The sequence below is a fragment of the Pristis pectinata genome, chromosome 20, assembly GCF_009764475.1.
Source record: "Pristis pectinata isolate sPriPec2 chromosome 20, sPriPec2.1.pri, whole genome shotgun sequence".
Lineage (NCBI taxonomy): Eukaryota > Metazoa > Chordata > Chondrichthyes > Rhinopristiformes > Pristidae > Pristis > Pristis pectinata.
Window position 1 is genome coordinate 39,252,014 of NC_067424.1, and position 21,301 is coordinate 39,273,314.

Sequence of the window (21,301 nt, forward strand, 5' to 3'; positions counted from 1 at the left end):
GGGTGTGAGAGGGGTAGGGGCTGTGAGGGGTGGGGGGGAGGAGAGGGGTAGGGGCTGTGAGGGGAGGGGGGCTGTGAGAGGGGTGGGGGGAGTGAGGGGAGGGGGGGTGTGAGAGGGGGAGGGGGGAGTGAGGGGAGGGGTAGGGGCTGTGAGGGGAGGGGGGAGTGAGGGGAGGGGGGTGTGAGAGGGGTAGGGGCTGTGAGGGGTGGGGGGTGTGAGAGGGGGAGGGGGGAGTGAGGGGAGGGGTGTGTGAGAGGGGTAGGGGCTGTGAGGGGTGGGGGGTGTGAGAGGGGGAGGGGGGAGTGAGGGGAGGGGGTGTGAGAGGGGGAGGGGGGAGTGAGGGGAGGGGGTGTGAGAGGGGTAGGGGCTGTGAGGGGAGGGGGTGTGTGAGAGGGGTAGGGGCTGTGAGGGGAGGGGGGTGTGAGAGGGGTAGGGTCTGTGAGGGGAGAGGGGGGGAGTGAGGGGAGGGGGGGTGTGTGAGGGGAGAGGGGTTGGGGGAGTGAGGGTAGGAGGGGGAGTGAGAAGGGTAGGGACTGTGAGGGGAGAGGGGTGGGGGGAGTGAGGGGAGGAGGGGGGTGTGAGAGGGGTAGGGGCTGTGAGGGGAGGGGGGAGTGAGGGGAGGGGGGGTGTGAGAGGGGTAGGGGCTGTGAGGGGAGGGGTGGGGGGAGTGAGGGGAGGGGGGTGTGAGAGTGGTAGGGGCTGTGAGGGGAGAGGGGTGGGGGGCTGTGATTGGTGGGGGGCTGTGGGGGGTGTGAGGGGAGAGGGGTTGCGGAGTGAGGGGGAGGGGTGGGGTGTTGTGAGACGGGTAGAGGGCTGTGAGGGGAGAGGGGTGGGGGAGAGGGGAGAGGGGTAGGGGGTGTGAGGGGAGAGGGGTTGGGGGGTGAGAGGGAGGTGGGGTGTTGTGAGACGGGTAGGGGGCTGTGAGGAGAGAGGGGTAGGGGGTGTGAGGCGGGTAGGGGGTGTGAGAGGGGTGGGGGGGTGTGAGGGGAGAGGGGTTGGGGGAGTGAGTCGGTGGGAGGGGGTGGGGGGTGTGAGGGGGAGGGGTGGGGGTGGGAGAGGGGGTTGACGGGGAAGGGGTGGGGTTGTGTGAGGGGGTGGGGGAGTGGGATGAGTCTGAGAGGTGTGGGGGGTGAGAATAGGGGTGCGAGAGGGGTGGGGGGGTGTGAGGGGAGAGGGGTTGGGGGAGTGAGTCGGTGGGAGGGGGTGGGGGGTGTGAGGGGGAGGGGTGGGGGTGGGAGAGGGGGAGGGGGTTGACGGGGAAGGGGTGGGGTTGTGTGAGGGGGTGGGGGAGTGGGATGAGTCTGAGAGGTGTGGGGGGTGAGAATAGGGGTGCGAGGGGGAGGGGGTTGGGGAGAGGTGTGGGGTTGGAGGGTGGGGGCTCCGGGGGTGGGGGAGGTGTGGGTGTTGGGGAGGGTGGTGAGTGGGGGCTGGGGGGTCGGGGGGTGAAACGGGTGGGGGAATGGGGGGTAAGGGGAGTGAGTCGGTGTGGGGTGGGGCGAGGGGTGTGAGGGGGTGAGAAGGAGGAGAGGGTTGAAGGGGGTGGGGGGTGAGTTTGAGAGGGGTGGGGGTGTGGTGTGGGTATAGGGGTGAGAGGGGCGTGAGGCGGAAGAGGGGTGAGAGGGGAGGGGGAGTGTGGTGGGGCTGAGGGTGTTGGGGGTATAGGGGTGCGAGGGGGTGGGGGAAGAGGTGTTGGGGGTGAGAGGGTTGGAGGGTTAGGGGTAGAGGGGGGTCTTGGGGAGTGGGGGTGGTGTGGGCTTTGGGGAGGGGGTGAGAGGGGTGGGGAATGGGGGGTAAGGGGAGTGTCGGTGAGTTGGGTGGAGGGGTATTGGGGTGAGGGGAGGATGGGGAGGGGTGAGAAGGGAGAGAGGGTTGTGGGAGTGAGGGTGTGAAAGGGGTGGGGGTGGTGAGGTGGGTGGGGGGGTCTGAGAGGGGTGAGGTGGTGAGTTTGAGAGGGGTGGGGGCGTGGTGGCGGGAGGGGCGTGATGTGGAAGAGGGGTGAGAGGGGAAGGGTGGGGGCGTGAGGGGAGGGGGAGAGCGGTGGGGGGCGGGGTGGGAGGGGTGGGGTTGGTCAGAGGGGAGGGGGAGTGTGGTGGGGGTATAGGGGTGCGAGGTGCTGAGGAAGAGGGGCGAGAGGGTGGGGGAGAGGTGTGGGGGTGAAAGGTGAGGGGTTGGAGGGTGAGGGGTAGAGGGGGGGTCTAGGGGCGTAAGGAGGGAGGTGTGTGTGGCGTGGGGGAGGTGTGGGCGTTGGGAAATGGGGAGTGGGGGGTGAGGGGGTGGGGGAATGGGGGGTAAGGGGAGGGTGAGAGGAGTATGGGGGCTGTGAGGAGGGTTGGGAGGCTGTGAGGAGTTGGGGGTGGGGGGTGTGAGAGGAGTTGTGGGGAGAGGGGTAGGGGGGTCCGGGGAAGGGTCTGGGGAGAGGCATGAGGGGGGAGGGTGTGAAAGGGGTGAGGGGGAGAGGGGTGGGGGGCTGAGGGTGTGAAAGGGTGAAGGGTAGAGGGGTGGGGGGTGAGGGGGGTCGAGCATTGGGGGAGTGGGGTGGGGGAGTTAGAGGGTGGTCTCGGGGGCTAAGGGGTGGGGGTTGGGGAGGGGGGTGAGAGGGGAGTGGGAGAGGGGTTGATAGGGGAGGGGGAGGGTGGGGGAGGGGTTTGGGTGAGGGGGAGAGCGGAAGGGGTGGCAGGTGGGTGAGGTGGGGTGTATGAGTGGGGTGAGGGAGAGAGGGAGGGGGAGGAGTGGGGGATGAGGTTGGCGGTGAGGGGGGAGAGGGGTGGGTGTGTGGGGGTAGGGGGTTAAGGGGGGAGAGGTGTGGGGGGGTGAGAGTGGAGGCGGAGAGGGGATGGGGTTGAGGCGGGGCAGAGGGTTGGGGGTGAGAGGGTGGGGTGGGGGGCTGAAGGTGTGAAAGGATGGGGGGAGTGAGGGGGAGAGGGGTGGGGTGAGGAGGGAGAGGGGAGGGATTAGAGAGGTTGGGGGTGATGGGGAGAGGGCTAGGGGGTGAGGGGGTTGGTTGGTGAGATGGGAGAGGGTTGGTGGGTTTGAGGGGTGGGGGTGAGAGGGGGTGTGTGAGAGGGGTGAGGGATTGATGGGGATGTGGGTGAGGCGGTGTGGGGGTGGGGGAGAGGTGGGGTGGGGGGAGAGGGTTGGGTGGTGGAGGAGAAGGGTAGGGGGGTGAGGGGTGAGATGGTGGGGGTGAGGGGGGTCATGGGTGTGAGGGGGTGGGGGAGAGGGGTAAGGGGGAGAGAGGTGGGGGCATGTCAGTGGGGGAGAGGGGTGAGGGGGTGGCAAAGGGTGTGTGGAGGTGAGGGGTTCGGTGGTAGCAGTAGGGGTGGGGAAGGGGAGCGTGGTGGTGGCTGAGGGGGAGGGGTAGGTGACAGTTGGGGAGAGGTGATGCTGAGGGGTCAGGATGAGATGAGGGTGGGCAAGGGAGGGAGGTGAAGGGGTTGGGAGGGTGGGGTGAGGTGGGAGGGTGGTGACGGGGTGAAGGGGGAGGGTGGGGACAGGCGGTGGGGTGAAGGGGAGGGTGGGGACAGGCGGTGGGGTGAAGGGGAGGGTGGTGTGGGTAGGTGTGAGTATGTGGACAAGGATTAGGAGAGGTGTAGGGGTGAAGGTAGGAGAGGGGTGGGTGAGTGGGGAGGGAAGTCTGAGGTGGGAGGGGTGGGGTAGTAGTTGAGTCAGCAAAGGGGAGGGGTGGTGGGGGTGGGGTTGAGAATGGCCAATGGGTTGGGAGAAGGAAGGGCCGGAGAGGGAGCGGTGTTTGGGGGAGAGGGGTGGATGGCAGGGGGGCGTGGGAAAGAGGCAGTGGGAAGGTTAAGGAGTGAAGCTGAGAATCTATAGGAGGACCTGTTTAATGGGAGTCGAGGGCTGGCTGTGTCAGGCAGGATCTGGGGGTAGTTTGACAGGATCTAGTGGTCGGTCTGAGAGTGCTTCACCATACAGTGCTCCCTTGCGCAGCCCCTTCCACAGTGTGGAAGCAGCGATGAAGCTCAGTGGGCCTTGGAGTTTCCAGTAAGATTGGACAAGAACAGGTGGATTTATTTAATTTATTTTTTCTACGCAGTAATCTTTCTTCCGACCAAAATGCTGACCAAGTTTGAGACCAAATCTGCACGAGTCAAAGGTGAGAGCTGAGCTGGCTTTGTACGATATTTGATTGAGCGGTTGGGAACATTTAACGTGAAGAATAACGGTTGAGTGAGAGCTGGAGTCAAATCGAGGGTTCAGTGGTTTGTCGCCCAGTCTTTGAATGGTTGCTGCTCTGAAGGAGGCCATTTGGCCCAAGTCCTTGTTCACTGTACTATCTTTTTCCAACTACTGTTCTTTTCTCTGGAGCTTGCAAAGTTTGCCTGTCATACATTTATCTAGTTCCCTCCTGAAGGACAAAATGATCTGCCTCCTCCATATTTGCTGGTGTTGCTTCCCAGCTTCCAGGCACATGTGACAAAAACTTCTCTTCCCTTTTGGTTTTCATGCTTGTGTTTTCCACCAATGGCAACATACTCCCACTATCCTGTCTTCCAGACTCCTAATTTTATATCATAGTCAAATCTTCATTCGCCTTTACAACGTAAAGACTCCCAGCTTCTCGTCTAGTCCCGCGTCCCAGGAACTGGTCTTGTAAATCTCCTCTGGATTAGAACATAGAACAATTACAGCACAATTCAGGCCTTTTGGCCCACAAAGCTGTGCCGAACATGTCCTTACCCTATTAATTACTAGGCTTACTCATAATAAATACGTGATTCTCTCAATGACATTCACATCTTTCATATTCTGAGGCAATCAGCGTTGAACAGAATGCTCCATTTGAGGCCAGAGCAGTGTTTTATAAATACTTAGCACAACTTTCCTGATATTATACACTATGTCACTATTGTTAAAGGCAAAAGTTGTGGATGTCTCATTAACGGCTTTCAGAATGTGCACTGCCATTTCAGAGATGTGTTCACACGTACCCAGGTCTCTGCTCCTGCATTCATCTTAAAACATGCCTTTTATTTGAGATTGCTGCTTCTCAGTGTTCCCACCAAAATCCATCATCTATTTCTCCCCTTCTCCTGCCAACTCTCTGTCCCTTACCAGCCTGTGTACAACGTGCTGCAGTCTATTACTATGCCCTTCACAGTTCACGTCTTTAGTAAAACGTCTGTGGCAATGGAATCTAATTAAAGGATTCTGGGGCATTTGTATATAGAACAACATTCCTGGGAATGAGTTATAGCCTGGGATCTAATCAAGTGTTTTGGGAGGTTTGTATCTAGAATAACAAATCTCTGGGAGTGAGTTACAATCTGGAATCTAATGGATGGCTTTCTGAGTTTGTATCTAGAATAACAGCCCTGGGAGTGAGTTACAGGCTGGGATTTAATCAAGGGGTTCGGAGGGTTTATATATGGAATAACATTCTCGGGTATGAATTACAGGCTGGGATCCAATCAAGTGTTTTGGGTTGTTATATGTAGAATAACAGGTGCTTGGCAGTGAGTTATGGGGTGGGATTTATCTGGTGAGTTATTCCAACAATTGATCTGATGATTCTGGGTGTTTCTTGCCTTGTTCTCCCTCTCTCTCTCCTGCCCACACGCCTTCCCTACCCCCACCCGACCTCCGGCAGGGCTAAGTTTCCACGCCAAGCGTCCCTGGATCCTTGCCAGCCTGCACAATGGGGTGATCCAGCTCTGGGACTACCGCATGTGCACCCTGATAGACAAGTTCGACGAGCATGACGGTAAGGCCAGCTCAACGAAGGATCTCGGTGGGGGCGCAGTGGGAGGAGCGGCGCGGGGCGGGGGATCCGAGTCTCAGAGTAAGGGGTCGTCTGTCAGGGAGCAGCTGATGGGAGTTTATTCCAGCCGTTGTGTTCCAGATGGAGATCGGTAGACCTTTGGGTGTTTGAGGAATCGAGGGGTTGAGGTCAGTGAAGGAAGGTGTCGCTGTGGTAAAGGATCTTATTAAATTCTGGGGCAGGTATGAGGGGCCGAATGGTCTGCTGTTTCTATTCACATTCTTCAGTTTGGCCTGCCTGTCATGAGTATTGGTTTACTATTATCACTGTACCGAGGTACAGTGGGAAACTTGTCTTGCGTACAGATCGTACAGGTCAATTCATTACACAGTGCAGTTACATTGAGTTAGTACAGAGTGCATTGATGTAGTACAGGTAAAAACAATAACAGTACAGAGTAAAGTGTCATAGCTACAGACAAAGTGCAGTGCAATAAGGTGCAAGGTCACAATAAGGTAGATCGTGAGGTCATAGTCCATCTCATGGTATAAGGAAACCATTCAATAGTCATCACAGTGGGGTAGAAGCTGTCCTTAAGTCTGGTGGTACGTGCCCTCAGGCTGCTGTATCTTCTACCCGATGGAAGAATGAGGCATGAGTACCTACTTGGGTCTCGCCGCACCACCTTTTCTTCCAACACATTAACCCCAGTGTGGGAAGAGAGCGCACTTCCTCTGGGAAGGAGTTGGTTTGGCTTCATCATCTCCTGAAGGAGCTCGGGAGGGGGAGAGGGTGAATGCTCTGTAGTATGTCGGTGGGGAGTCGGCTGTGTTGGGGGGAAGGGTACTCTGTGCTGTGATCGATATTTCTGACTGTGTTCTCTTTACCCTGTAGGCCCTGTACGAGGCATCGATTTCCACAAGCAGCAACCCCTCTTTGTTTCTGGTGGGGATGACTACAAGATTAAGGTACGAGTCCGACCGGGGGCAGGGTCATCACGCCATCATGGTGCTGACCTCCTGCTGTCCAGGGCCAAAGCCCTATCCCACCAGCGGGAAGTAGAGCATCACGTTGGGTTCTCCAATCACTTTCCCCATCACCCCCCACCCCACCCCACCCCACCCCATACAGGTCAGGAGTGGGATGGAACACCCTCCACTTGCCTGGGTGAGTGCAGCTCCAAAAGCTCTCAACACCATCCAGGACAAAACAGTCGCTCAATTGGTTCCCCTTTCACCTTCCTAAACCCTCGCTCTGCTGCCCGAGAAGCTCACTCCCTCTGTCGCATGCAGTGGCTCTGTCTCCACCGCCTCTGGTGGAGAAATCCTTGCGTTCCCCACCTCTGGATGAAGAACTCTCTGTCCTTAACGTCAAGCCCCTTCTCCTGAGATTGTTCTTCCTGGTCTAGAGCCCCAGCCAGGGAAAAAACCACCCGGCCCTCATCCAGCCTGTCGAGTCCTGATTGAGAGTTGAACTCTTCAGTAACGTCTCCTCTAAGCTCCCTTGAATTTGGGGCCAAATTGGCCTAATCTTGGCTGCAAATTGGCCTTGGCTGCACACGCTCTGTTGCGACTACATCTGTTGGGAGAGGAGACCAAAACTGCACACACTGCACCAGGTGTGGGATCGCCACAGACAAAGCACGAGGCAAGAGTGCAAGGAACAGGCTCCATTTGCCTGGGTGAGTGCAACTTCAACAACGTGCAAGAAGCTCGCCACTGTCTGGGACAAAAGAGCCATTGGACTGTCTACCCATCCGCCATCCTGAACATTTTCCACTTCTGTCTGCCACCGGTGGCTGCAGTTATACTGCAGTTAGTTACCCGGGTTAATGTGACAGCACTTCCCAAGCCCATGGTCTCCATCATCAGGAAGGGCAGGGGAACACCACCACTTGGGACAGTTCCCCACCGTCCTGACGTAGAAATCTCTCACTGGTCCTTCATCACTGGGGCTAAATCCCTCCCCAACGGCACTGTGGGGGCACCTTCACCAGCAGGACTGCAGTGGGCCCAGAAGGCAGCTGGTCACTGCCTCCTCGAGGCAGTTATGGAAGGGCAATAAATGCCGGTCTGGACAGTGATTGCCTGGGTCCCGCGGAAGTGCGGAGAGGGAATGTGCACGAGTGTTTGGATGAGTGAATGTGTGGGCTGAGGAAGCTGACGAATGTTCCCTCCCACCCACCAAGGTCTGGAACTACAAGCTGAGGCGCTGCCTCTTCACGTTGCTGGGACACCTGGATTACATCCGCACCACCTTCTTCCACCACGTGAGTGCGGGGTCCGCAGGGGAGGGGATGCGGGGGGGGGGGGGGGAGGGGGGTGGCAAGGGAAGGATGGGGGTGGGCAGTGGTTTAGTGGAGGGTAGGGATGGGGGAGTAGGGTGAGATGGAGTGAGAGCAGAGAAGGGGAGAGGGGCTGTGGAGAATGAGGGGAGAGGGGTTGTGGGGAATGGGGGGGGAGGGGAGACGGGCGGGGGGAGGCAATCAGGGTTGAGTTTTGGGTATAGTCCAGGCAAGGAGGAAGCCGGGTGAGAGAGAAATGAGGGGGGAAAGCTGTACGAGGCGTGGTCCTGCCTGATCCGGGACTCTTTCCCAACAGGAGTATCCCTGGATCCTGAGTGCCTCGGACGACCAGACCATCCGGATTTGGAACTGGCAGTCGCGGACCTGTGTGTGGTGAGTCGGTGTGGTCAGCCTGCCTGGGGGGAGGGGTGGGCGCGGGATCTGTTATTCCCAGGAGTGGTTACGGAGGGGTGGGGGTGGAGCGTGTACTGTGATACGTTGAATTCTGATGGCTTCTGTTCTCTCCTCCCCCCACCTGTCTCCTTCCTCTTCCCATCTCTTGACCTTTATCACCCCTTTCCCCTCTGCCCCCCCCCCCCCCCCCCCCCCCCCCCCCCCCCCCCCCCCCCACAGTGTGCTCACTGGACATAATCACTACGTGATGTGCGCCCAGTTCCATCCCTCCGAGGACCTGGTGGTCTCAGCGAGCCTGGACCAGACCGTCCGGGTCTGGGACATTTCTGGTGAGAACTGATCTGTAGGTGGTACTGAGACATAGTTGGGGTGTGGGGTTGGTGGGAGGGGGGGCAGTGTCAGAACCCAACCGCCCCTCCCTCACTGCGGCTGGGGCATTCACTAACACCCCGACGTCACAGTTGATTGGTGGGACCCCTAGACTCGTCTGCCTGTGCCACCCACAGCCATTGGTCGATTGAAGCGTGCTACCTGCCCCATGGCTGCCTTCTGATTGGACGATTTGCCTGTTGGGCATTGGTCAGTTCATGGGGTGGCACTGTGGCTGAAAGGACGGCTACAATTGGCCAGCTGATCCCGGGAAATGGCTCGAAGAACAAACTGCCAGGAGAACGCCGCGGGTCAGACAGTGTGGAGGCACGGCGATGGTCAGCGTATCAGGTCGAGACCCTGCAGCGGGTCTGAGAAGCTCTGGAGAGGGAACACAGCTAGTACATGGATGTGAGACGGAGGTGAGACAAGGTGATCAGTGATAGATTCAACCAGGTGGTGGATGAGGGGCAGGTGAAACCAGGGAGGAGGAGGAGGGGAAATTAAGAGACAGGCTGGTGGGTGATAGATAGAAACATGAGGGGAAAAAAACAAAAAAACACAAGGTCGTTGGAGCCAGGTCGGGGGGAGGGAATGGGAAGGGTAGGTCGGGGAGGAGGAGGATGTGTGTGGGTGATGGACATGGGAAAGGTGAACAAAAGGAGAGAGAAGCTGGACGGACTGGGAGGAGTGGGAAAGGAACACGGGGCACGGGCTGCCTGAACGAATGGCTGCCATGATTGGACAGGCTGAGTTGGGTCACTGTGTGTGGCTCAGTGGCTGATGTCTCAGTGCTGGGAGTAGGGATGATTAATCCTTCTGTCTCTGTGCCTCTCCTTCACTATTTTTTTGGGGGTGGGGGTGGAGGGGAGAGCCAGGTGAGTGGGAGTCTCTCCATATCTGTCCCCACACCTCCATAAAGTTCTTCAATTTTTAGCAGGTTGCATTCTCTCTTCTCCCTCCTCCCATTGAGCAGAAGATCCTAAAGCCTGAGAGCACGTACCACCAGGCTCAAGGACAGCTTCTATCCCGCTGTTATAAGACCATTGAACAGTTCCACAGTACAATAGGATGGATTCTTAACCTTCAATCCACCTCATTATGACTTGCACCTTATTGTCTACCTGCATTTTTTCTGTAACTGTAACACGTTATTCTGCACTTTCTTGTTTTACGTTATACTATCTGAGTGCATTATTGTAATGAATAGATCTGTATGAATGGTACATGACACAAACCAATTTACCAACTGTTCTGTCCGAATCCCCTCAAACGTCACAGTCCCTTCCTCCAGAACCACTTCTCCCTCAGTGTTGAAGACAAGAATATCGTGACATCCACCTCCCTCCAAAACACCCGGCCTTCAACGTGGGAGGAGCTGTGAGGATATTGAAATCCGCACCCCCTCCCTCCCCAAAATGTCTGCCCCCCGCCGTGGGTAAACATGATCCTTCCCAACTCTTCTACGTCAGTGTTGGGGGTGGGTGTGAGGGTGTCTGGAAACTGCCTTCAACGTTGGGGAACATCATCATCCCTCCCAGCACCCCCCCCCCCCCCCCCCGCCCCTCAACATTTGGGTGGACGGAATACATTGTCTCCCCCCTCCCCATTAACTTGTCCTCGGTTTGATGGAGGGTTGGGGCGGATGGCCCCAGTTCGTTAGTGGGCGGAGGGAAGCTCTTCCCTATTCTCCCCTTTTCTTCCAGCCCCCTAAACTTGGGAATAACACACCCTGGCGCTCGCCCCTCCTCTCCCTGACGCTAACTCCATTCAGCATATTCCATCTGGCATTAGGTCTGAGGAAGAAGAACCTTTCCCCGGGAGCAGTGGAGAGCGATGTCCGCGGGATCTCGGGCGTTGACTTGTTCGGGACCACCGATGCCGTCGTCAAGCACGTTCTTGAGGTAAGGCTTGGGTGTAGAGCAGATAGAGAGTGAAGCTCCCCCTATGCTGACTCATCACACACTCCCAGGACACGGGTCAGACACAGGGTGAAGCTCCCTCTACACTGTCCCGTCACACACTCCCGGGGCACAGGGTTAGACACAATGAAGCTCCCTCTACACTGTCCCATCACACACTCCCGGGGCACGGGGTTAGATATACAAGAACACAATAAAGCAGCATTTGCTTCCCAGGTTTCACAAGCCTGCCCCACCATTCAATATAATCATGGCTGATATACGCTGGCCTCAGTTTCTCTTCTGTAACAGTTCTCATTTCTTTTAATTTCTTAATCTATCAAATATAAATTTATTTCAACCTTAAATATATGTGATGGTCTGGTCTCCACTACTGGGGGCAGAGGATTCCAGAGATTCACTGTCTCTGAAGAAGAAAACTTCATGCACCTCAGTTTTAAACAACTGGCTCCTGGCTTTGTAGCTATATCCCCTGAGTGTAAGCATCTTGACATCGACCCTGTCAAGCCCCATAAGGATCTCATATGTTTGAATAAAGTCATTCTTCTGAACTCCAAGGAATACAGGCCCCAACTATTTATTGTCTCATGATAGGACAACCTTCTCATCCCAGGAATGAGCCTGGTGAATGTTCTTTGGACTGCCCCCAATGCTACTGTGTATCAAAACTGAGTGGTATTCCAGGTGTGGCCTCACCAACACCCTGTACAGCAGTTAGTCCTAACTACTTGTTGGACCTGCCTGCTAACATCTGTGAGTCATGCACTACAGCACCTAGATCCCTCTGAATTTCACTCGTGCAGTCTCTCTTAAATAATCTGCCTTTTGATTCCTCTTGTTGAAGTGCACGACCTCTCACTTCCCCACACTGAACTCATTTTGCTATGTTTTCGCCCAATCTGTTGATACTCCACTGTAGAATTACAATGTCCTGAGCACGACGTTCCCTTCCATCCACTTCCGTGTCATCGGCAAACTTGGAAATCTTTTCTCCTTCAGGTTGTTCATGAAAATAGTAAGCAGTTGCAGGCCAAGCGCCAATCCCTGGGATACTCCACTCGGTGCGTCCCTCCAGCCTGAAAAGGACCCATTTATTGCAACTGTTTGCCTTCTTTGTGGCAACCAGTTTTCAATCAGAGTGAAGCTCCCTCTGCACTGTCCCATCGCACACTCCCGGGGCACAGGGTGAGACACAGTGAAGCTCCCTCTACACTGTCCCATCGTACACTCCCGGGGCACAGGGTTAGACACAGTGAAGCTCCCTCTACACTGTCCCATCACACACTCCCGGGGCACAGGGTTAGACACAGTGAAGCTCCCTCTGCACTGTGTCCCATCGCACACTCCCGGGGCACAGGGTTAGACACAGTGAAGCTCCCTCTACACTGTCCCATCACACTCTCCCGGGGCACAGGGTTAGACACAGTGAAGCTCCCTCTACACTGTCCCATCGTACACTCCCGGGGCACAGGGTTAGACACAGTGAAGCTCCCTCTACACTGTCCCATCACACACTCCCGGGGCACAGGGTTAGACACAGTGAAGCTCCCTCTACACTGTCCCATCACACACTCCCAGGGCACAGGGTTAGACACAGTGAAGCTCCCTCTGCACTGTCCCATCACACACTACCGGGGCACAGGGTTAGACACAGTGAAGCTCCCTCTGCACTGTGCCATCACACACTCCCGGGGCACAGGGTTAGACACAGTGAAGCTCCCTCTGCACTGTGCCATCACACACTCCCGGGGCACAGGGTTAGACACAGTGAAGCTCCCTCTGCACTGTGCCATCACACACTCCCGGGGCACAGGGTGAGACACAGTGAAGCTCCCTCTGCACTGTGCCATCGTACACTCCCGGGGCACAGGGTTAGACACAGTGAAGCTCCCTCTGCACTGTCCCATCACACACTCCCGGGGCACAGGGTTAGACACAGTGAAGCTCCCTCTGCACTGTGTCCCATCGCACACTCCCGGGGCACAGGGTTAGACACAGTGAAGCTCCCTCTGCACTGTCCCATCACACACTCCCGGGGCACAGGGTTAGACACAGTGAAGCTCCCTCTGCACTGTCCCATCACACACTCCCGGGGCACAGGGTGAGACACAGTGAAGCTCCCTCTGCACTGTCCCATCACACACTCCCAGGGCACAGGGTTAGACACAGTGAAGCTCCCTCTGCACTGTCCCATCACACACTCCCGGGGCACAGGGTTGGGCACAGGGTTAGACACAGTGAAGCTCCCTCTGCACTGTGCCATCTCCCTGAAGCTGACACATTTTTCTCCCTGCAGGGCCACGATCGAGGAGTAAACTGGGCGACCTTTCACCCCACCATGCCCCTGATTGTTTCGGGTGCGGATGACCGACAGGTGAAGATCTGGCGAATGAATGGTAAGTGTGTTCCCGACTTGCCACCTCTGCGGTCTGAATTGTGCCTGTCATCCCGTGCCTGGTGCTGTCAGCATCCATTCCCAACTCAAGGAATCCCGTCCTGGGCCCATATGCAACTCCCTGATCACTGACAGCTCCCTCTGAGATCTAGACTAACTGCAGCACCCAGGCTGCACTGCCGCCTCTGGGCATAGATGTGGCTTCATCCAAAGGTGCACTCACCATCTCAGCGCAACGTTATCCCGAAGCCCCGTCTCCCTCTCCCAGCCCACTCGTGACTCTATCCTGAATACTGCGGATATTGAAAGGCCTGGATAGACTGGGGAGGGTGTTTCCATTCATGGGAGAGTTGAGGATCCAAGGGCACAGCCTCAGAACAAAAGGGTGTCTTTTTAGAACTGAGATGAGGAGGAATTTATTCAGGTGGGGGGTGGTGAATCTGTGGAATTTGTTGCCACAGAAGGTGGTGGAGGCCAAGTCATTGGTTGTATTTAAGGCAGAGATTGATAGGTTCTTGATTGGTAAGGGGGTTAAGGTTCGTGGGGAGAAGGCAGGAGAATGGGGTTGAGGAAGAAAAGTCGGCAATGATGGGCAAACTCGATGGGCGGAATGGCCTAATTCTGTTCCTATATGGAGTGCCCTACTGTGCTCCCGTAACCTCATGACTCCATCCTGAATCCCCCTTTCTCTTCTACCCTCAGATTCCAAGGCCTGGGAGGTGGACACATGCCGTGGCCACTACAACAATGTTTCCTGCGCTGCCTTCCACCCCCGCCAGGAGCTGATCCTGAGCAACTCCGAGGACAAGAGCATCCGCGTCTGGGACATGTCCAAGAGGTGAGCTTGGGGACCGTGAGCGGTGAGTTGTGGTGGGACAGGTACCCCGGGCTTGAGCTGTGAGCTGCCCAGCAGCTTGCCGAGTCCATGACAGAGAGCAATGTATTCGGATGGATCCTTCTGAGCTGAACTGCAATTAGACCTGTTCTTGTCGGATCCCACTGTGATTGGATGGGATTGGATTGCAATGACAGACATTACATTAGATGTTATTCTGTATTGATCTTCTTGGTCGAAGCCACAAAAAATGTGAATGATGAGAGAAAATCAAGGAACTCTATGGAAGCAGGACTTTTCCTTCACAGGGAAACCAAGCCAACTAACGGGGCTAAAGGCTAATAAGTCCCCTGCACCTGACGGCCCAAATCCTTGGACCTGAAAGGGAGCAGCCATAGAAATTTGACTGGAGATGGTGCAGAGAGGGTTCACACTGGGTTGATTCCTGCGATGAAGGTATTGACATGCGAGGACAGATTGAGCAGCTCGGGCCAAGTTTAGAACGAGCTGGAATCTTACTGCAGCAGGCAAAATTTGAAGGGGGATTAATGGGTGGATGCTGAGAGGAGGTTTTCTTCTGGTGAGGTATACAGAACCAGGGGGCAGAGTCCCAGAATGTGTGGTGATCCATTTCAGATGGGGATGAAGAGGGATTTCTTCTGAGGTTGGGAATCTACAGCCCCAGAAGGTTGTGGAGATGGAGACATTGAATGTACCCAATGCAGACACTGACTGACAGTATCCTACAGTTGAGTCCACGGTATGGGAGCGAGCAGGGGAGTGGAGCAGGGGCTCAGGGGGCTTTTTGGATACTGTTGCTTAAGTTCTTATTGGGTGGTTGGGAGAGGTCTGGAGGGTTACGGACTGGGTGCAGGTCAACGGAACTAGTGGAATAAAATTTTGGCACAGAGTAGAGGGGCCGAGTGGCCTGTTTTCTGTGCTGCAGTGTTCTATGGTTCTAACAACATCACCCAATACAATTGGCGCTTGGTTGGGTCACCACAAGAGTCCTCAGCGACTGGACGAATTGCCCCCACTGGATGCCGTCTTTGGATGGTTTTTACAGACCTCCGATCGGACAGCTCCGGGGTGAGACTTGCAGCCGACTGCCAGGAGATGGGAGGGGCAGCGTTGGGGTTGTTGGCGATGGGTTGGGGTGGGCTGCAGTAAAGGGTGTGGGGAGATGTTGTGGGGGGGTCGGAGACCAGATCAGATGTGGGGGACTGTGGGGAAGGGCAAAGCTGAGCAGACTGGACCAGTGGAGGGAGAATTCATCACCCGGTTGTGACTGATGTGCTCTGTCTCCCTGTGTTCCCTTCTCTACACCCCCGATTCCTTCTGTTCTGCCACCACCCCCCCCCCCCCCCCCCAACCTCGACCTCCCTCCTTACTCCCCGTCCTGAGCAGAACCGGAGTGCAGACATTCCGTCGAGACCACGATCGTTTCTGGGTGCTGGGGGCCCACCCGAACCTCAACTTATTTGCTGCGGGTAAGTGTTGTTGGGGCACCGGTGCTGGGGGAGAGGGCAGTTGTCACCGGTGGTGGTGGTTTGGGGCACCGGTGCTGGGGGAGGGGGCAGTTGTCACCGGTGGTGGTGGTTTGGGGCACCGGTGCTGGGGGAGGGGGCAGTTGTCACCGGTGGTGGTGGTTTGGGGCACCGGTGCTGGGGGAGGGGGCAGTTGTCACCGGTGGTGGTGGTTTGGGGCACCGGTGCTGGGGGAGGGGGCGGTTGTCACCGGTGGTGGTGGTTTGGGGCACCGGTGCTGGGGGAGGGGACAGTTGTCACCGGTGGTGGTGGTTTGGGGCACCGGTTCTGGGGGAGGGGGCAGTTGTCACGGTGGTGGTGGTTTGGGGCGCTGGTGCTGGGGGAGGGGGCGGTTGTCACCGGTGGCGGTGGTTGTGCACTCTGGCTGTGCGCACTGTGTGCGGGCCGGGCAGCTGTTATAAATACAGCTGGCGTCTCTTTTGCTGGCCCCCTTCGGCATTGCCGCAGAGCACCAGTGAACATTCCAGGTGTGGTCTCAGTTGTCGTTGTAAAGCCCAGATTTCCATCCCTCCCCACAGAGCAAGGGAATACCTTTCCATGCTGCCTATTGAAAGCAATAGCGAATAACTGACCCTGAGGGGTACCGGATCTCCTTCGTCACTGCCCCTGATGTTTCTTGCCTTCCTGCAGTGTGTCTGAGCAGCCCAGCTGCTGGGAACCATCAGTAACCCTGCTGGTGCACCCCCCTACCTGCCCCAGTGCTTGCCGACACCACCAACTCCCCACACTCCCGACCTCCGTTCCCCTGCTGCCCTTCCCACTGCTCCAGCCTTCCACTCACAACCCTGACCCTCTAGCACCTGCACTCCTGGTCTCTGTAACTCTTTGTCCTCCATCCCTGTCTCTGTAACCCCCTCCACCCCCTCTCCCAGTCTCTGTATTTTAAAACACCTGTGTAATACTCTCTGGCCCCAAACTGATCATCGGATCGTACAGCACAGAAACGGGCCCTTCCGTCCCACCTTTGTCCTTCCGACCCTGATCCCTATCTGCACGAATCCCATTTGCCTGCATTAGGCCTATATCTCTCATGTCTCTTCCTAACCATGTACCTGTCCGAATGCCTTTTAAGTTTTGTAATTGTATCTGCCTCTGAGATGGTGACCACCCTCTGTGTGGAAAAGCTTGCTCCTCCAAGATTTAATTTCTCCCTTGTCGTCTTAAACCCAAGCCTTCCAGTTTTAAACTCCCCCACCGTAGGACTGTGACTACATATCCTATGCATACCCCTTGTAATTTTATGAGCCTCTAAGGTCATCCCCCTGCCTCCTGTGTTCCAGTGAGAATAAATCCCGCCTGTCCGATGTCTCATAACTGCAGCCTTCATTCCAGGCAGAATCCTGGTGAATCTCTTTTCCACGTTTTCTATTGATCCTTCCTGTAGTGTGGCGATCAGAACTGTGCACAGTTCTCCAAGCGCGACCTGATCAATGTTCTCTGCGGCTGCAACATGGCGTCCCAAGTCTTGTGTGCAGTGCCTTGATCTATGAAGGGTAGCCTGCCGAATGCCATCTTTATTACCCTTTTTATCCACCTGTATTGCCATTTTCAGGGAGCTGTGACCATGCACCCCAAGATCCCTCTATACATCAGCACTCCCGAGGTCCCTGCCGTTCACTGAATATGTACTGCTGGTGTTTGACGTCCCAAGACGGATTACCAATTACATCTGATTCCAGCCTTGCCTTCCTGGGTTTTCACATCACTTTTGGCCCTGAACTCTTGAATGCCCATACAAAACCTTTCTGCCTCTCTTTCTTTTTCTCACTCCTTAGTATGCTGTCTTTCCTTCTCCCGGATAAAATCTCTTCACATCTGGAGTCATCTGTAGGAGTATCAGCCGGCTGGCTGTCCAACGGTCTGTGCTGTCTACGCACATTGGTGGTGTTATATTCGTGCTAGCTGTCTGCAGCTGTGGAGACTTCATGCAGGTTAGTTTCTCTTGCCACCCTGAAATTTCACCTTTGCCTTTTGCACAGGCCATGACAGTGGGATGATTGTGTTCAAACTTGAGCGAGAGAGGCCAGCATACGCCGTGCATGGAAACGCCCTGTTTTACGTCAAGGATCGGTTCCTGCGGCAACTTGATTTCCACAGCTCCAAGGACGTGGCAGTAATGCAGCTACGCAGGTAAAGCTCCTCGTACACCGTCCCATGACGCTCCCGGGGCGCGGGTCAGACACAGGATGAAGCTCCTCCTACACTGTCCTGTCGCACACTCCCAGGAAATAGGTTAGACACAGGATGAAGCTCCTCCTACACTGTCCCGTCACTCCCCCCCCACCTCCTCCCCCCCCCCCACCCAGGCTGTGGGATGTAGACAGAGTAAAGCTCCCTCTCTGTTGTCCTGTCAGACACTTTCAGGGCACTGGTTAGAGACAGAGTGAAGCTCCCTCTGACTGTCCTGTCACACACACCCAGAGACTTCCTGAGAAAATACCCTGTGACGCCAGACTACTTTGAGTTAATTTTCCTTTTCTCCTCCTCTCCACAGTGGCTCCAAGTTTCCAGTCTTCAGTATGTCCTACAACCCAGCAGAGAATGCTGTCCTCTTGTGCACGGTGAGATCTGGAACATGTTCATGGGTTTCTGGACAGGCCAAGCAAATATCATAAAAATTGAACTCTGAGCACCATGCACAGTTCTGGTCTCCGTATCCCTGGGTCAGACCACACTGGGAGCACCGTGCACAGATCTGGTCTCCATATTCCTGGGGAGTTGTGGACTCTTTCGCTTTCTTGTGTGAACTTTTCTCAGAAGGAGAAAATACTCAGAGGGTCAAATAATGTGGAGTTCTGACTACTGGTGGTCTTCAGACTCCCACCCAGTAGGTACTGGGCTGTAGGGTCGTCAGGGGTTGGAGGGCTGATTTGCGGTAGAAGTGTGCCTGGGGACCCAGGAGCAGGGCGATGTAATTGAACGTGGGGAGCAGGGCGCAGACACTGAGCTCCTGTGTCTGCCTGCATTCCCTGTGCCTCACAGGCAAATCTGACTGACTCTGTCCGTCTCCCACAGCGAGCCAGCAATTTGGAGAACAGCACGTACGATCTCTACAGCATTCCCAAGGACTCCGACTCCCAGAATCCTGACGGTAAGTCACGATTAACGTCTGTCCCCCTGTGGGGCGCCTCAGGCCAATGATTATTGGGGGGGGGGAGGAGGTGCTCTGAGATTCTCTGCTACCTTGGTGTGACAGGCAGAGACCCTCCCCACATTTAAACAGAACCTGAGCTTGTGTTTGAAGAGCCACAACCTGTGACAAGGCCCAGTGCAGAAGTGTGGGATCATACTTGCTGGGAGCTCTTTCTCGATGGGCCGAATGTGTCGTTGATTTAGTTTGTTGACTCTTCAATTCGAATTCAGTGCAATACTCCCCCCTCTGTCCCACCACCCCTGGCCCTCACTCATTCCCCCCCGCCCGACTCCTCGTTCCCTGGAAGTCACCTTGTGTTCTCCCTCTCCGCAGCTCCCGAGGGGAAGCGCTCCTCCGGTCTGACTGCCGTCTGGGTGGCTCGGAATCGCTTTGCCGTCTTGGACCGGATGCACTCGGTGAGTGTTGGTGCTGAGCTCGGAGGGTGGGGGTGGCTGATGAGGACTGTGTGGTGGGGGTGATCCAGGGGATGGGAATTCGTGTTCTAGACTCGCCTACTAACAGAAGACATTGGACCTACTCACCCTGATCTGCCATTTGATGAGGTCATGTCCGATCTTTTACTTCAGCTTCACTTCACTGCACTCACTCTGTATTCCTCAGTTCTCTTAATGTCATCAAGTCGTACAGTGCATCCCACTGTTCATGTCAACCCCTCACTAATACCATTCAAGCCCACACACACTATTAGCATTTGACCACTTTCCATCTGCATTCAATGCCTTGCCTATTTTTTAAGATATCTTTATTAGTCACATGTACATGGAGATCCACAGTGAAATGCACCTTCTTTGCGTAGAGTGTTGTGGGGGTCAGCCCGCAAGTGTCGCCACGCTTCCGGTGCCAACATAGCACGCCCACAACTTCCTAACCTGTACGTCTTTTAGAATGTGGGAGGAAACTGGAGCACCTGGAGGAAACCCACGCAGACACAGGGAGAACGTAAAAAATCCTTACAGACAGCGGCCGGAATTGAACCCGAGTCACTCGTGCTGTAATAGCGTTACACTAACCGGTTGCCTAAATGCCTCCTAAACATAGTGAATGTATTTGATTTCCCCACCTCCTCTGGCAATGCATTCCAGATATCAACCACCCTGTTTTTCAAAAAAAAAGTATCCCTCGGATCCCCTTAAAGCTCCCTCCTCTCTCCTTAAACCTATGCCTTCTGTTTTTGGTGCCCCTACCATAGGACAAAGATTTTGACTGTCTACTTTACCTATGCATCTTGTAATCTTAGTCAGGTCTACAAGGTAACCTCTCCTTTGCTCCAGCGAAAACAACACCCGTTTATCCAATCTCTCCCCAACCTGAGCAGCATCCTACTGAATCTCCTGTGCTGCACTGTTCTCTGTTATCTGTGACCTGCGGCAGTCCAAATATTCTCATTTAGCTTTCCCTGCCAACTATTTTTATGTCATCAGCAAATCTGGATACCTTGCATTTGGTATTGGTATTGGTTTATTATTGTCACTTGTACCGAGGTACGGTGAAAAGCTTGTCTTACAAACTGATCGTACAGGTCAATTCATTACACAGTGCAGTTACACTGAGTTAGTACAGACTGTATTGATGTAGTGCAGATAAAAACAGTAACAGTACAGAGTAAAGTGTCACAGCTACAGAGAAAGTGCAGTGCAATAAGGTGCGAGGTCACAACAAGGTAGATCGTGAGGTCAGAGTCTATCTCATTGTATAAGGGAACCGTTCAATAGTCTTATCACAGTGGGGTAGAAGCTGTCCTTGAGCCTGGTGGTACGTGCCCTCAGGCTCCTGTATCTTCTACCCGATGGAAGAGGAGAGAAGAGAGAATGTCCCGGGTGGGTTGGGGTCTTTGATTATGCTGCCTGCTTCACCCCTTTTCCAAGTCATAATTTGAATAAGGCTAAGAATTGGTCCTTGGGATGTTCCACTAGTTATGTCTTTCCACTTGAAAAAGATCCATTTATTCCAACTTAATCTTGGGGTAACTGGCCCAGCCTTAATCCCTCCTCATAAGACAAATTTGCCATTCCAAGCATCAGTCTGACGAAGCTTTGCTATCCTCCCTGTATCTCAGGTCTCTCCCTCCTTGGTTAGGTGACCCGATGTACGCACTACTCCAGGATTGTGGCTCCCTGTGTGTAGCCTCCCTAGAAATCTCATGAGTGAGAACGTTGTGGCCCCTAATTGGTGAGGCTTCCTGGACGGGTGTTTTCGGGAAGCAGGGGTTGAGGATGGGAGTGGGAGGGAGGGTATGCTTGCTGAATGCCTGGTGAGTGGCTTCAGGAGAGGGAAGTGAGGGCAGAAATTGGAGGGGCCAGGTATCAGTCACACTGATTTAAGACTCTGTCTGTTATATAATTCCTCGTTTTGTTGTCCCCTCTTCCCATTCACCACCCATGCGCAGATCCTGATTAAAAATCTGAAGAACGAGATCACCAAGAAGGTGCAGGTGCCGAACTGTGATGAGATCTTCTACGCAGGCACCGGGAACCTGCTGCTGAGAGACACCGACTCCATCACCCTGTTCGATGTCCAGCAGAAGAGGTGAGGGCAGGGAGGGAGGGGGGGCACGGTGGGGGAAGAGGGACGGTGGAGCAGGTGCAGGGATCCGGGTTCCAACCTGACCTCGGGTGCTGCCGGTGTGGAGTTTGCACATTCTCCCCGTGACCACGTGGGTTTGCCC

General features: G+C 55.4%; 1 protein-coding gene across 1 annotated transcript in view; it reads left to right on the forward strand.

Annotated features, from left to right (window-relative positions):
• Positions 1–21,301, forward strand: part of copa (COPI coat complex subunit alpha) — a 68,974-nt gene that overhangs the window by 32,295 nt on the left and 15,378 nt on the right. The window contains exons 2-16 of the mRNA XM_052034866.1: positions 4,051–4,111; positions 5,606–5,719; positions 6,611–6,684; positions 7,905–7,985; positions 8,317–8,393; positions 8,634–8,743; positions 10,578–10,687; positions 13,002–13,101; positions 13,803–13,938; positions 15,343–15,425; positions 17,462–17,612; positions 17,977–18,043; positions 18,498–18,573; positions 18,949–19,031; positions 21,023–21,162. Coding sequence (XP_051890826.1) covers positions 4,072–4,111; positions 5,606–5,719; positions 6,611–6,684; positions 7,905–7,985; positions 8,317–8,393; positions 8,634–8,743; positions 10,578–10,687; positions 13,002–13,101; positions 13,803–13,938; positions 15,343–15,425; positions 17,462–17,612; positions 17,977–18,043; positions 18,498–18,573; positions 18,949–19,031; positions 21,023–21,162 — 1,442 coding nt within the window. The 5' untranslated portion in view covers positions 4,051–4,071. The remainder of the gene's footprint in view (positions 1–4,050; positions 4,112–5,605; positions 5,720–6,610; positions 6,685–7,904; positions 7,986–8,316; positions 8,394–8,633; positions 8,744–10,577; positions 10,688–13,001; positions 13,102–13,802; positions 13,939–15,342; positions 15,426–17,461; positions 17,613–17,976; positions 18,044–18,497; positions 18,574–18,948; positions 19,032–21,022; positions 21,163–21,301) is intronic.